The 15,813-nt window shown below is 33.1% G+C and overlaps 1 protein-coding gene across 1 annotated transcript; it reads right to left on the bottom strand.

The window, feature by feature from the left end:
- Positions 1-1,459: 1,459 nt before the first annotated feature.
- Positions 1,460-13,402, bottom strand: LOC131147651 (uncharacterized). Its single transcript, XM_058097163.1, has 6 exons — positions 13,126-13,402; positions 3,888-4,001; positions 3,538-3,793; positions 2,908-3,022; positions 2,535-2,699; positions 1,460-1,835 (listed from the first exon to the last, which is right to left on the bottom strand). The coding sequence occupies exons 1-6, from the start codon at positions 13,219-13,221 to the stop codon at positions 1,799-1,801; spliced, it is 783 nt and encodes a 260-aa protein (XP_057953146.1). The 5' UTR covers positions 13,222-13,402; the 3' UTR covers positions 1,460-1,798.
- Between the last annotated feature and the right edge of the window lie 2,411 nt (positions 13,403-15,813).

The raw sequence follows: 15,813 nt of genomic DNA, 5'->3' as shown, positions 1-15,813 counted from the left end.
ACAGTGTGATAATGTTTCTAAAAATCTTTGAACTCTCCGCTAATGTGTCCACAATAGGATTTCTTATTGTCCTTATCTTCAAGTAGTAAGGCACCCCAATAATGGTCATTAGCGTCTGTTTGTAGGATAAGATTTCATGTGGACGGAATAGTCAGAGGCGGTGGATCCTTTGCAACTTTCTTGAGATATCTGACAGCTTGTGTCTGATCAGGGCCTCATAGAGCTAGTTTCTTTTTCAAAAGTTGTGATAAGGCACTGGTAAATTGACTTGCATGCGGGATAAAGTCTCTGACATAATAAACGATGCAAAGAAACTGTTGTATCTCCTTAACAAAAAAATTATCATCAGGGAATTATAATAATTGTTCAGCAAGATGGGGACCTGGACAGATGGTCCCATGAGATACTTTCATTCTCAAGAAATCAATCTCGTGTTGTCCAATCATGCTTTTCTTAGTTTTAATGAGGATTTATCTAATAAAATTCCCTCCTTTAGAAGTCTTATTAGACATTCCTGAATCGCATTTTATTTTTCATTTTTTAAAAAAATTTATATTTATTTATTTTTTATTTTTTTTAAGAGTTAATAAAGACCATTAAATTCAATTTACAAATAATTCATGATTAATTAGATACCGTTTGTAGAACGGGTGTGTAGGGCATGCTGATACCTTCCCCTCGTATAACTGAACTCTCAATCCCAACTCTAATAAATGCAAATTGAGACTACTTGTTCATTAACCTAAGCTTAGCCTAGAGACCAATCAACGAATAGTAATTAAGTGAACTAACCATACTTGGGTAAATTACAGATTAATGACAATTCCATCGAACTTCTAATATTATTATTCCTCACAATTCCGGACCCTTCACCAGAATGTTGCGACAACACTTAAATAAAATCTTATTTTAATAGTATTTAATATAAAGAGAAATATAATAAAAAATTAATATTTTTATTTTTATAAAAAAAAAATCTTAATTTAAACAAAGAAGAAAGAATGGTGAGAACTTACATACTCCTGCAAATAATTTAATGTTAGATGAATCCATGAAAGAGAATAATTAGAGGTTGAAAATGAATAATCATACACTTGGAAGTATAAAATTGAAACCTTAAATATAAATTTATTTAAATTTGTAAATAGATATATACATATAATACAAAATTGTGTTAAACTTCTTTTAAATCCACAAACTCAATTCCAAAATCAAAATTCATGATTCCAAACACTACTTATATTAATAGTCATATGATCAAAATATTCATTTTGTTCTCGCATCTTTCATATGTAACAAAGAAAGCAAACACTTTGTCACAATTTTGGCTCAAAACTTCATAATTTATAACTTTTGTGGCTTAATTAGAATTTTGAGAAGAAAAAAAAAAAACACACACACACACACACACACATATATATATATATATATATATATATATTCCAGGAGAGAGTCAGAGTTGCCCAAAAAGCTTATGATAGTAATAGACTGGAATGACCATCTATTATTAGCTCCAACAGAATTCAGGCATTGAAATACGCAAGTGTTTTCTACTGCTGAAGTGTAATGCTACTTTACACCGTACAGAAGAAAAATGACTGAAGCAGAGTGAGCCTCACCTTCTTCAGTCCACTCCTCCTGTGGTGTCACCTGCTGCGGCCCATAGCCCTTCCACTGCCAAATGTTCTTATCCAAACAAAGGGCTGGGCTATTACAAACGATATTAACGCTGCTCACAAGTACATATGCATCTAAAGGAACAAACTATAGTTGGCCAAGCCTCCACGGCCGCTAATTTTCAAAGTTTTGGAATGACAATCTGTAGAATTCCATCCCTGCACCGACAATGTTCATCAAAATCAGTCTCCAAATTACAGGAGTAATTTTTCAGTTCTATTACAACTCAAAACAATCATATTAGTTTACATTACAAGTAGAGAACATTTAATTAGGGAATGTTAAGTAATGCAAAACAATCATATTAGTTTAAGTTAATTAGGGGATGTTTGGTATTGGAAAATATTTTTCATTTTCCATTTTCAGTGTTCTAAATTATTTAAAAAAAAAAAAAAAAGTAACCTTTTTCATTTATCCAGTATTTGAATATAAAATTTAGAAAATTTATTTTTATTGCCATATATATATATAGGAAAACCAAAAAAGGTGGCATTTTTATAATTTTGGAAAATAAAAAATAAAAATTATTTTCCACAACTAAACAAAACCTAACATTCATGGAAGAGAACTAATGCATTAGAATGTAAATAGAGTTCTCCTTTCACAGAATAATGAGTGCACCCATCCCAAAATTAGAGCTATAAAAAGTCGAGCTATTTGCACTCCAAAACCAGCTGCGGGCATGCCATCCCTTTTTCTCATATAGTGAAATGACGAATTTGCCCCATCTCTTTTTCTGCTTTTTTCTTGTAAAGCAAAATGAAAAGCAAAGTTATCATTTCATGCATTGAAAAACCATATGGAGTGCCCCTCATATAAAATTATGAAAGAATGCAGCATAAGAAGATATGACTCACACAAACTCAGCAGCAACACTGTCCTTGTTGACATCGGCAGGGAGTGACCACACAAGTTGGTATGGGCCTTGCACAATCTCCTTCTTGTGATATGTGGAAATTGAATCATTTGCAAAACTGGCCACCTTCCACCATTGGGTTGAGCGTTTGCCCGTGACAGTCAACCTGTCAGAAAATAGCATGTTTTGCAAATCTACTGTTAAATTCAAGTTTAAAAATCGAGGTCAAAGCATAAGAATTGGGCAAACAAGAATACAGTGTGTCTTGATATTAAGAAGGTGCAAGTTAGACAGAATCACGACTGTGAATTGACAAATATTGCTCCAAAGGGAGGGGCAATGGGTCCAAGTGAGCTTCCTAGAACAGTTCTTACTTTTGATCATCAACCTCCACTCTAACGCCATTGATGCCAACACCAGGAAGTTCCACTGTCACAACATAATTGCGTCCAGATTCTCCAACATCCATCCTTGGTGACCACTCAGTTCCTGCATTCAATAAAAAGAAGTCTATTTAACAGGACTCCACAAATTTAATAATGAAAACAATATTTTCCACCACCTTGAAACATCACTTACGGTTAAAAAATATTAAAACGAGTGATACGAGTCTTTCTTTGCAGCATTTGCATTTTCTTAATTGACTCATGGTCACAGAAAGAAGAGCATTGTGAGCAAATGTTCATCTCAAAACGAGGTCCATAAATCTGTGGTAGGCACTTTTACCTAATAAAGGCAATTAATCAACAAGTTGCATGCATGACTCTATCAGAAAGTTAATCTTGATCATTAACTGTTTACCCACATGCATCACACACACACAGATGATAAACAGCAAACCCTGTTCCATGTCTATTATACATCTAAATTATAATCTGCCTGTCTAATTCTATGCTATCAACAAAAACAAGAAGCCATAGGCCTCAGTTCCCAAAAATAAGAAACAAGCATAATTAGATGTGCGTCCACTGAAAGTTTAACATTTACAAACACCAGAATTTTACCATTCAAATCAGGAGCACGCATTTCATTCTTCAGGTGAAAATGTTTTTCTCCACTGAATGTGTTTGGCCTAGCAAACTTTGGGGGATCAACTGCAGATTCACCATCTTCAGCCACATATTTCATTACATTGACATTTGGGAATCCGGCTGGCATTGTAGCAGGTCTAGAAAACATTGGTGCTTCAAAGGCAGTAAGCGAGCCCTTCTTTGCAGAAGTAGAGAAATCAAAAGGCACACTAGACTGAGCTAAGCTACCCTGCAAAACATTTTAAAGCACCAGACAACAAACACAGGATCAGTAGATGGAAATTCCATAGAAATTAAAAAAGCAAATCCAAAGACTAGATTACCTGTTCAATCGAAGCCTGTTTCATGAAACATGTTTGAGAGCAAGACCCTTGCCGTGCAAAATACGTTCTATTGTCACATCTTCGGATCACAGAGCTTAAATTACTACTACAGTTCTGACACAACAAGGACAAACAAACGCATTATTCAAATGCATCCAAAGAGTTATGAGGACCAAAGATATTCCATATTCAGCACATAATTGCTGTATAATTATATCAAATTAAATGAACCCATGTTAAGACTTAAGAGTTTACTTGAATTTGATGAAAACAGGGGAGAAAGTGGCTCTAAAGTAACAAGTCAACTGGCTCTAGAGAACCAATGAACTAGTCTGTGTGGGCAAAAGGTAGTCGCCCTTTCTGTGTTGAGCAAATGAGGTCTCTTGGGAGCCACACTTTCTTAATTATTTTGGTTTTGGAAGTTTTCTTGATACTTAAGATTCCTGCTTGTGACAAAACATTCTTCTAAAGAAGTAGGATGTTCTGTACGGTTTTAGTAAGCACCTCAGAGATTGAGAAACATCTATTTGGAATTTTACTCTAGGAAATTCTTGGGACTAAGACACATGTTACTCTTTTTTATGAGGGAGTATGCAAGGGGCGTTGGAGTTCGGTTTACGGTAAAACTAACTATGCGTTTTCTTTTTTTGCCTCATACTAGTGTTCAATCTCACTGAAAAGGGCACCTTGCCATAGACGTAGGCAACATTAGCCAAGCCATGTTAAATTGTCTCTCTTTCTCATCTTGTATATTTGCTTTTCTCTATGTGTGCTTCTTTATTTTGGGGGTTGGTTGTTGATTTTATGCTCACCAAATCCTCAACACATAAAAGCTACATTACCATTAGAAATAACCATATTAAGCTGACATTGGCTACATCATATACAGCAAGGTTCATTGTTTTTTGTGAAACAAAACCAGGTTAATAAATCAAATGCTTGCCTAAATAGAGTCATGGTTAGAGCAAGATCATAATTTTAACTCTTACAGTGCAGGTAGCTCACCAACACAATTCTGTGACCACCTTTGAATGGTTAGTGCCATAAAACTGCTTGTACTTACATATTGGAGGCAGCATTGGAAAAGCATGCAATCTAGAATATTTGAAAATCAACAAACATTTGTGTATTTCCAGGCATAGTTCTTCAATTGATTCACCTTACCATACAGTGCAAGTATTAATGAAATCCTTATAGATTAACAGAATGTAAATAATGCCTAATGATTTCCAGAGCTAGTCCTTAACCAATAATTTTAATGTGAATGTACAGAGCTCTGGATTTGAAATCGGTATTGTGATCAGCTGTGAGCATCATAGTGACTTATGTCAAACACTTGAATTGTCGCTCTTTAGCTGACACCACACCACACCTATCCTCCGACTTTCAGGATAAAATTTATCATTATCAAAAGAAAATCAAGCTTCACATTGCAAATTGCAATGGATGTCACTTTTAACTCATTCAATTTGCATATGTTACAAAGTTTTTCTGAAAATATTTGCTTGTAAACAAAATTTTTGTGCCTAAAAAGAAAGACAATAGATTAAGGAACAAATATTTGATTTTTCTTAAATAAAAGAATGAGTGCAATCTTTCTTTGTGTATTCTTTACAACAAGAATAAAATCTCTTGATTCAACCTTTTGAAAAACTTAGTGATTTAAGGACTAAAAGAGTGTGTTCCAAGTGCAATTGGGTTGGGGTTGGATCTTCAACACAACAATTTTGACAGCCAAAGAAAAGTTGGATTTGTCTTTTTCATGGGCACAAGCATGATCGTGAAGTGTGAATGCTTCAACACAGTGTGGATTGCAAAAAGAACGGTGAGAGACTTACTATTCTCCCAACAACTGATTGATTCCTCATAGACAGGAGGAGAGATTTTGCATTCAAGAGAGTGGCCAAGAAGTTACAGGTGGGGATTAGGGCTTTATCCACTCTTTCGTCTGTGCAAGCCAAATGAGAATTTTGGTAGGAGGGAGCTAGGGTTTTGTAAAACCTTGACTCCTAAAATGTTGACTTGTGTCACCATAGAAGATATGGGCTTGTGGGTTGACTAACTATATTGCATTTTTAGAATTTAGACCCATTTATTTGATATTAAGCTCAATGCTTTTCAATTTCTTTTTTTTTCTCGTTACAGACACCAGTGCAATCTTTAATAAATTGGTCTCATAAATATTTTTATTTTTTTTTTCATTTCTACTACTCAAATTGCAATTTAAGCATCCACAGTGTTTTAGCTAATGACTCTACTTCAATGGTTGGCTATATTCAGCCTCGCACAGTCGCACTGCTATAAATGCATATTCTTTTTTAACCTTTGCAAGAAGGAAAATGCTCCCCATCAAAGGCCCAGATGGCACTGATGACAGAGGGAGAGAGGAGAGGAGCCTGTGGACCTATGTACCCTCCACTCTCCTTCTACCACATGGACCCCTGATGGTGGTTCAATAATGAAAAGTATGATTCTTGCACAACCATTTATATATTTTTTTCAGACCTCAATATTTTAGAAAACAAATAAGTTATACTGAGATTAAACCACTTAAAAAATTTTACAATCAGTTGAGTAAAATTGCTGCCATTTTCTGCAATTGGTTGGCCCTAGGCAAAGGCAGCAAGATGCATTGACATAGGAACAGTAAAGTGTTGGATATGTCCTAAAAGATATGTCCCACATGAATGACATGAGTCCCACATGAAGGATATATGTCCCATATGATAAGGGCAATGAATGATCTGATTATGAATTAACTCAAGGGATAGGCTTTGAAAAAATGTTGTGAGATTAATGGTTGGAAGTTGGAAGGTTTCCTATATATTTGCTATTGTTATGGGGAGTAGCTAAACGGAAAGATAATATTCTATAAGGTAATGGAATGGATAGAAGGCATATAGGAATTGTCCTCTCTACCTTAGCTCTCTATTCATCAGCCCTACTCCCATAAATCTGGTGAAGTAAAGAAAGAGATTGGGGTTAAGTGAGAGAAATGATTTCTACGGTTTCTACAAGTGTTCTTCTCGGTTAACATATATATTATGGTTGACTCCAGTACGTTCATATATTACGGTTTTCTTTATTTTTCCATATGAAGATAGTATATATCTGTGAAGATCATGATAATTAAAGATCCTGTTCAAGCAGAATAAAGGTATATATTCTTACATGTGGTATCAGAGCATGTTGAAATTATCGTGATCTTCCTTTTATGATAAAGATCGTTTCCGTTAACCCCTTACGATCTCATTATTGTTTCGTACGAAAGTTTGTGGTCATGATATTTTTCTAGAATCGAAAAGAAATTCATATGATATATGATTCCTGAAAATTTATGTGATATTTGATGGATTTATTGAGTTTTGTTGGTCTAAAAAATTATAGTTTTGAACTGTGAACTTGTTGGCCAAACAAAACCGTCAACGGATTTTTTGAAACCGTCGACTGATTGAAATACCAAGAGCAATATTTTCTGAGCTTCAGAAAAACCGTCGACGGTTTTTATAAAGCAGCCTGAAACCGTCGACAGTTTTCCCCTGGACAGTGATACTAAAGTGGGCTGTCAAATGAAATGCATGCAAACCATTTTATTGCTTGATTAAGAATAGAACATTCACATGTTTAATAATAATAATGATGGCATTTTCTGGACTCATTTGTATCTGGAGAACAATTATGTTTATGTATGCATAAACTATTGAATTTTACATAAAAGGTAAGCAAGTAAAATTCTTATAGTGGGGAATTGGTTATCTGCAGTGCACTTGGACAATTTTTGCTGAGTAAGGTATCAATTAATGTTTATTTTATGGTTAGCATGTTGTCACCAAAGATTCTTGCGAAGAAAAGTTATAAACATTGAATTGAAATATGATTTTGCAAAAAATTATTACAGAATGGTTATTTGATTATTATGGTTGACCCAAAGGTGCATCAACTTTCAAATAATCATTGAATTAGTCAAGATAATTGAAAGAATGGTAGTGAGATTGGGATGGATGCCCAAAGGTGACAAGCCAATCGAACTTTAAAAAGTTATCAGTTATGCCTAGGTGGATGAAAATCACCAGTAAATGTAAATGTTAGTATATTGCATAAGTTAATCCAAAGATTTAACGCAATTTACTAATGGTAATATTTTACTCAAAGCATTAATGTTGTGATCATTTTATTGCAGTGTATGTTCCTGTTTTACTACATTCGCTAGCTTCTTCTGTTGCAATCTTTAATGGGACAAATTTCTCTAACTGGAATGAACATATTCAGCTTTACCTTGGTGTTTAGGATCTGGACTTAACTCTGCTAATAGATAAATCGGCTGCTATTACTGAAACAAGCAGTTCGGAGCAGCGAGCTTGGTCATGAGAAAGGTCGAACAGATTAAGTACTATGTTCATGCGAATGTGTATAACAAACAATATAAAGTCAATACTTCCTCAACTAGAAAATGCAAAGGAATAGCTTAAGGCTGTGGAAGATCGGTTTCGTTCAGCAGACAAGTCCCTTGTAGGGAGATTAATGGCTGAACTTACCACCATGAAGTTTGATGGTAGCCAAGGAATGAACGAACATGTCCTTGATATGACTAATCTAGCTGCTAGCCTTAAATCTCTGGGAATGAATGTTGATGAGAGCTTCCTTGTTCAGTTTATTCTGAATTCTTTGCCTCCTTAGTATGGGTCATTTTAGATTCACTATAACACTATTAAAGAAAAGTGGAACATGAATGAATTGGCAAGCATGTTAATCCAAGAAGAAGCAAGGCTTAAACAAGAAGGATAACATTCAATTAATGTCATGATTCATGCAGTTAGAAGTAAAGGAAAGAAATCAAAGAAAGGTTTAAAGAAAGATCCATTGAACGTGGCGGGTACTTCTTATGGCAATGAGGCTCGCAAGAAGGAACATAATAGACCAAAGTGTTATTTCTGTTGTGGCTATGAACATTTTCCGCAAGTCCCTTCATATATATCTAAAGGTCAATAGGAGGAAGTTTATTTTTTTTTATTCTGTATGTTGACGATATTTTGCTTGCCAGTAATGATCTTGGTTTACTGAATGACACCAAGAGATTTCTTTTTATAAACTTTGTAATGAAAGATATGGATGAGGCAACTTATGTAATAGGAATTGAAATATTCCGTGATAGATCACGGGGATTGTTAGGGTTGTCTCGGAAGGGATATATCAATAATGTTCTAAAAAGATTTCATATGGCTGACTATAAGGCAAGTCCTACTCGTATTTGTAAAAGGGACAAGTTCAGTACAAAGGATTGTCTATAGCATGAATTAGAAAAGAAAAGAACGAAAAATATTCCTTTTGCATCTGTTGTTGGAAGTTTGATGTATATGCAAACTTGTATGAGACCGAATATTAGTTTTGCAGTTGGAATGCTCGGGAGATACCAAAGTAATCTCGGAATGGAGCATTGGAAAGCTGCAAAGAAGGTTTTGAGGTATTTGAAAGGAACAAGACACTATATGCTCACATATCAAAGATCAGATCAGTTAGAGGTGATTGGTTACTCCGACTCAGATTTTACTAGTTGTGTTGATAGTTGAAAGTCAACTTTTGGTTATTTGTTCCTATTAGCTAGAGGAGCAAGAGCGTCAAACAGACTATCATAGCAACATCTACTATGGAAGCTGAATTTGTGGCATGCTTTAAGGCCACAATTCATGCTTTGTGGTTGCGGAACTTTATTTTGGGACTTGAAATTGTCGACAGTATAGCCAGGCTGCTGAGAATTTATTATGATAATTTCGCAGCAGTTTTTTTCTCCAAAAATGACAAATATTCTAATGACACTAAGCACATGGAGCTCAAATATTTGGCTATTGAAAAAGTTTGGAAACAGACAGTGCTTATAGAACATATAAGGACTGAACTCATGATAGCAGATCTTTTAACTAAGGGGTTGGCACCAAAAACATTTAAGTAACATGTTGATCACATGGCTCTTTATTGTAATCTCTGATGTATGATAGTGGATTATGTTTTGTTTTATAACATGTATATTGATATCACTAATGATGTTTCTGAACATTATTCCTGTTTACCATCAATTACGTAATTATGGAGATGAATTATTGTTAACAAGAATGGTCTTTGACAAAAGACATTACAAGGACATTATGGTTACTTCCTATTATGGATTATAGTTAAATGATTTGCTAGCATTTGTGGTACATGGAAGGGAAGATGTCGCTTTAATGATATTTACCGCCATGACTCGTGTTAGTGAGTTGTTTAATTATGATATTATGGTAATCTCACTAAAAGTATGAATAAACTAATAATTATGCGCGTATTATGGTTATATTGTTAATCCAAATTAAAGTTATTCATATGGGCCAAGTGGGAGAATGTTGGATATATGTCCCATATGATAAGGGCAATGAATGGTCGGGTTATGGATTAACTTAGGGGATAGGCTTTGAAAAAATGTTGTGAGATTAATGGTTGAAAGTAGGAAGGTTTCCTATATATTAGCTATTGTTATACGGAGTAGCTGATTGGAAAGATAACATTCTGTAAGGTAATGGAATGGATAGAAGGCATATAGAAATTGTCCTCTCTCTACCTTAACTCTCTATTCATCAGCCCTACTCCCATAAATCTGGTGAAGTAAAGAAAAAGATCGGGATTAAGCGAGAGAAACGATTTCTACGGTTTCTACAAGTGTTCTTCTTGGTTAACATATATATTATGGCTGATTCCGGTATGTTCATATATTACAGTTTTCTTTATTTTTCCGTATGAAGATAGTATATATATGCGAAGATCATGATAATTAAAAATCCTGTTCAGGCAGAATAAAGGTATATATTTGTTCAAGCAGAATAAAGGCATATATTTTTACATAAAGTGCAACAGGCAAGTGCCTAGATCGGGAGCTGTATGTGCCCCAAAAAAAAAAAAAGGAGTGCCATGTTCATCTCTTTTCCTGTTGCCTCAAATGTGTTCTTTTCCACATCAAAAAACCTCTTTCTCTCTCTCTTTTTTCCATTTTCCTGGCTATTCAAAAAAAAAAAAGAATGAAAATATATATATATATATATATATATATAAAGCATAATTATACAGCAAAAAGGCAGACTAAAGACCTGCTACTTGTTCATTCTTTTTCTCATGTACTTCAACTGTATTTTTCTCCACCTTCAGTAAAATCTTCCTTTTGTCTTGAGTTGTTTTAAATTTTTTTCAAAGATGTACTGTTTATCTTACTCAGACCTGTGCCTGTTCTTTGCAACAAGACTCTGAGAGCCCTTGGTACTTGTGCCTTCCACTTTCAACTATTAATACACACACTTAAATAATAAATAAAAAGTAAGGCTTTTCTATTTGGACAAAAGAAGTTCAATTATCAATCAAAACAATAAAGAATTAGCATCATTAACGAAAAGAATCGCACAAAAGCAAGAAAGAAGAAAATATCATTTTCCAGACAATGTGGCCAAAAAAATCCAAATACATTCTTAAATACCCCATTCAGCAGCAGCCAAGCTAGAGACAGCTGATCAGCCTATGATCAAGAAAATGATATTCCCAATTCAAATTTCTTCCACGGGTAAAATTCAGCAACAGCCCTTCACTTTTCGAAATATTATACTCCACCCTCTAAACTTTCGAAAACAACCACAAAACCCCTTAAAATTTTATTTTATTAACAAAATGAACCTTCCATTACCTAACCATTAATCAATGTTTAGTGAAAAAAATTAAATTTTATCTTTATTAAAATGACAATTTTACTCTTTCACTTAATTTTGATAAGATAAATTAAGAAATAATATTACTTTAATAAATTAAGTTGGAAAAATTGATCATTTATCTACAACATATTTTAAAAATTAAACTTGTAAGTAAATTAAACACCTAACGACTAAGCCGGGTCATTCATTTGATATAAGCATGACAAAATATTAAATTATTATTTTAAAAAAATTAAAAATTAAAATAAATAAATATATAATAATTTCGAAAAAATAATTAAATAATTATATTGTTACAAAATATTTGCTATATATATTTCATGAAAATTAAATGACTAAATATATCTTTAACAAATAAAATATAGTTTAAAAATCGGCTTGAATAGGACGGTTTGTTAACTGTGGCTTACTTTTTGAGTCCTGCTAAATATCATATTTAATAACATAATAACTTGAATAAATTAGAAAAACTTGGTGAATTGTCTCAAACAATGGTCAACCAATGAATATAAATTTGAATTTTCTTTATTCATTTTAGCATTTTACTCAAAAAAAAAAATTAACATCCAATTTTAAAATTTTAGTTTATCTTTGTTTAACACTATATTTGATAAGTTAGTTGAATTTAAAAATACTGAGTTATATTTTAATTGTTCTATGATAGATTTAGCCATTAATTTTTTATGAAAATAACATCAAATAAATATTTTGTTGTATTATAATTATTAGGTATTTTTTATGATTTATTAGTAATTTTTATTTTCTCATATTTTTAAAAAAAATTTAAATAATAGTAGAAATTTTTTACATTGATGTTAATTGATGGATCCAAAGCAATTGGACAAGATAGACATATTAATTTAAAAATCAATTAGGTCTTTGAGTCATTTAATTAGTTTTCAAAATATTATACCAACTATTTTTATTAATTTAATTTATTAAACACGTATGATTTTTAAAAAATTATTTTATTATGGTTAAAATTAATTTTTTCCACATATACTTAATAGTTTACTAATGGTCAACTAATCAAAGGTTCATTTTTAACAAAATTAAACTTCAAGGGATTCTTTAGTAGCATTTGAAATCACAGGGTGGAGTATTATTTTTAGAAAACTCAAAAAAGTGTTGCTAAATTTTACTCTCCACATAATAATCAATAAAAATCACAGGGTACATGGAAAATGCTTTATAAATGTATGATATATTCAACGTGGGATAAAGATTTATGAATGCCTCAACCCTCCTTTATATTACAATCTAAACAATATAAGTTTCTGATCCAGAAAAGAATCGAAACTAGGACGTCCCCATTGGGAAATCTTACCCACGAGTAACGAGACCTAACGAATAAGAAGGGGATAAATATGCAAGTGATAACCCACCAATCCAAATGCAGACACAAAAAATCTATTAAACAGATAACAAATCATTGGATTCAAAATAAGCTCTTCATTACTGTTCTTTTATCAACAACCAAACGGGGCGGTTAATGTAAAAGCGAAAATGAGGTTTACCACAGGGAGGACGCGGGTAGCAGAGCGATCATCAGCGGCAGCAAAGTGAGCTGCTATCAAGTTGATTCGGCGTCTCGCTACGACTTGATTCTCCATCCTATCTCTGCGCCCAGCAAGAAAGAAAGGCAGGAAGGAAGGTTTTGCAAAACTCTGGTGATCTTGTTGGAGGAAAATAATGGAGGGAGTATGTCTGACGAACTTTTCAGAGATAAGATAAATATATTGAATTGAAGGAGAAGGAGATGCAGACAGCAAGTCCCGTCCGAGATTTTTCGGTGGCAAAGTGGGGATATGGCGGGACCCACTGTTGAATTATCTCCCCTCATTATTGCCAGCTGTCCATACCACGACAAAAATATTGCCCCGCCCCCTCCCCAAGGTGAAGACCTTGAGACCTTATTGTGGGCCCTTATCCTACCAACTCAAAATCTCCATACCATTTAGAGAGACATGTCTAGTCCTTATTTTTTGTAGATTATTTTTGTTTGTCCACTTGACATCTAAAATCTTCATCCCCCACAATAAAAATAAAAAATAAAAAATAAAAATAAAAAAATAAAATGAATCTGTTGTAAAAGATGAAAAAAAATAAATAGAGAAGAGACAAAAATTTTACATGGTTCAATTATACCTATTCTATGGGTAGATGTAATCAAAAATTTCACTATTTTGAAAAGAATTATAAGATGATTTGAAATCGATCTTATACAAAATATATCTCTTTCTTTTTATCTCTTCTCTTCTCTCATCTTTTTCTATTCGTCTGCGTACTTCAAGTTTTTTATTGTGTGTATATCAAAATGAGAAAGAGAAATGACCATTTTATAGGACAAAAGGTTAGCACATAATTTATTGTGGTGAAAAATGAAGGGGTGACAGTCATTAATTTTTATACTTTTCATAACACTCCCCCTTATATGTCACCAATATTACTCCTTCTGCTAAGATTTTTAAGATGTCTCATTATGATGAATTAGACCAATTTTTTGAATGTTGTAGTAGACAAAGTTTTGGTGAACAAAACTACTAGATTATCACTTAATCAGATATGTTGAACATCTATATCGTCATTTTTTTTGGAGTTCATGCGTATAGAAGAATTTTGGAGTGATATGTTTCATTCTATCACCCTTTATGTATCCCCTTCTTAGTTGAGCTATACATGCATCATTATCTTCATATAAAATTGTTGGAATACTCTTGATTAATTGAAGACCACAATTTATTTGGATATGATAAATCATTGATATGAGTCACACGCATTCTCTACTAGGGATAGCTAGTATTTCAAAATAATTGGAGGATGTTGTTGTAACCGTCTGCTTTATTTATTTCAAGATATAGTCGTTTTTCCTTAAATAAATACATATCCAGTTTGAGATTTAGCATTGTGAGGATCAGATAGATTTCCAGCATCTGCATGTTCTACTAGTTGAGACTTGGAATCAAATGAGTAGAATAGACCCAAATCAGACGTACCTCTCAAATAGTATAGAATGTGCTTAATTCCATTCCAATGTCACCAAGTAGGAGCATAACTATATCTTGCTAGTAGATTTACAACAAATGCAATGTCGGATCTTGTACAATTGGCCAGATTCATCAAAGAGCCGATAGCACATAAATATGGTACTTCAAGACCAAGTAATTCCTCTCTCTTATTATGAGATCGAAATAGATCATTCTTAACATCAAGTGACCGCACTATCATTGGAGATCCCAAAAGATGAACTTTGTCCATATAGAATTGCCTTAATATCTTTTCGGTATATTTAGATTAAAGAACAAGAATTTCGTCATTTACATATTCAATCTGTAAGTCAAGATAGTATTTTGTATTTTCTAAATCTTTCATCTCAAATTCCGCCATTAAATAATTAGCAACTTTAGTGAGCTTTTCAAAAGTCCCAACTAAATTCAAATCATCAATATAAACAACAATTATAGCAAATTCAGATTCTTATCTTTTAGTAAAAATGCATTGACAAATTGGATCATTTATGAATCCTTCTTCCACAAGGTACTCACTTAATAGATTGTACCACATGCTTCCAGATTGCCTTAATCCATTTAAAGAACGTTGGAGTTTAATTGAATATAAATTTATGGGTTTTTTTTTTTGGGAAATTTAAATTATTTAGGGATTTTCATATAAATTTCACTATCCAACGATCCATATAGGTATGTTGTTATTACGTCCATAAGATGCATGCTCAGTCGTTCAGCGACTGCTAGCCCAATTAAGAATCCGAAAGTGATTACATCTATTACAGAAGAATATGTCTCCTCATAATCAATTTCAAGTTTTTGGGAGAAATCTTGTGCCACAAGTCTTACTTTATATCGAGTAATTTCATTATTTTCATTTCTCTTGTACACAAATATCCATTTGTATCCAATAGGTTGGATATCTTCTGGTGTCTCCAAAAACTTCTCTTTTTAATAAAAAGTTTAATTATGCTGTGATAGTCTCTTTCCATTTTGACAAATGACTTCTATATCGACATTCATTAACAGATTTAGGTTCAGGATCCTCATTACTTCTGGTAATGTCAGTAGCTACTGCATATGCAAATATGTTGTTAACAACAACTTTATTTTATCCCACATTTCTCCTATGTAATGAAATGAGATCTCATTATTATTTCCAAGTACCTGTCCATTTTCAAAGGATGTCTCTTCAGGAGT

This window comes from Malania oleifera, chromosome 2, assembly GCF_029873635.1.
Source record: "Malania oleifera isolate guangnan ecotype guangnan chromosome 2, ASM2987363v1, whole genome shotgun sequence".
Lineage (NCBI taxonomy): Eukaryota > Viridiplantae > Streptophyta > Magnoliopsida > Santalales > Ximeniaceae > Malania > Malania oleifera.
The sequence above is the reverse complement of the archived record's forward strand: the minus strand, read 5'-3'. Positions and strand labels throughout refer to the sequence as shown.

Bases quoted from the DNA above. Each gene is read 5' to 3' on its own strand.
- LOC131147651 (XM_058097163.1), bottom strand. From the start codon at position 13,221: ATGGAGAATCAAGTCGTAGCGAGACGCCGAATCAACTTGATAGCAGCT. The intron at 3,794-3,887 runs GTAATCTAGTCT...AATGTTTTGCAG, and splicing joins AACAGGCTTCGATTGAACAG to GGTAGCTTAGCTCAGTCTAG. The intron at 2,700-2,907 runs GTAAGAACTGTT...ATTTTCTGACAG, and splicing joins GTGGAGGTTGATGATCAAAA to GTTGACTGTCACGGGCAAAC.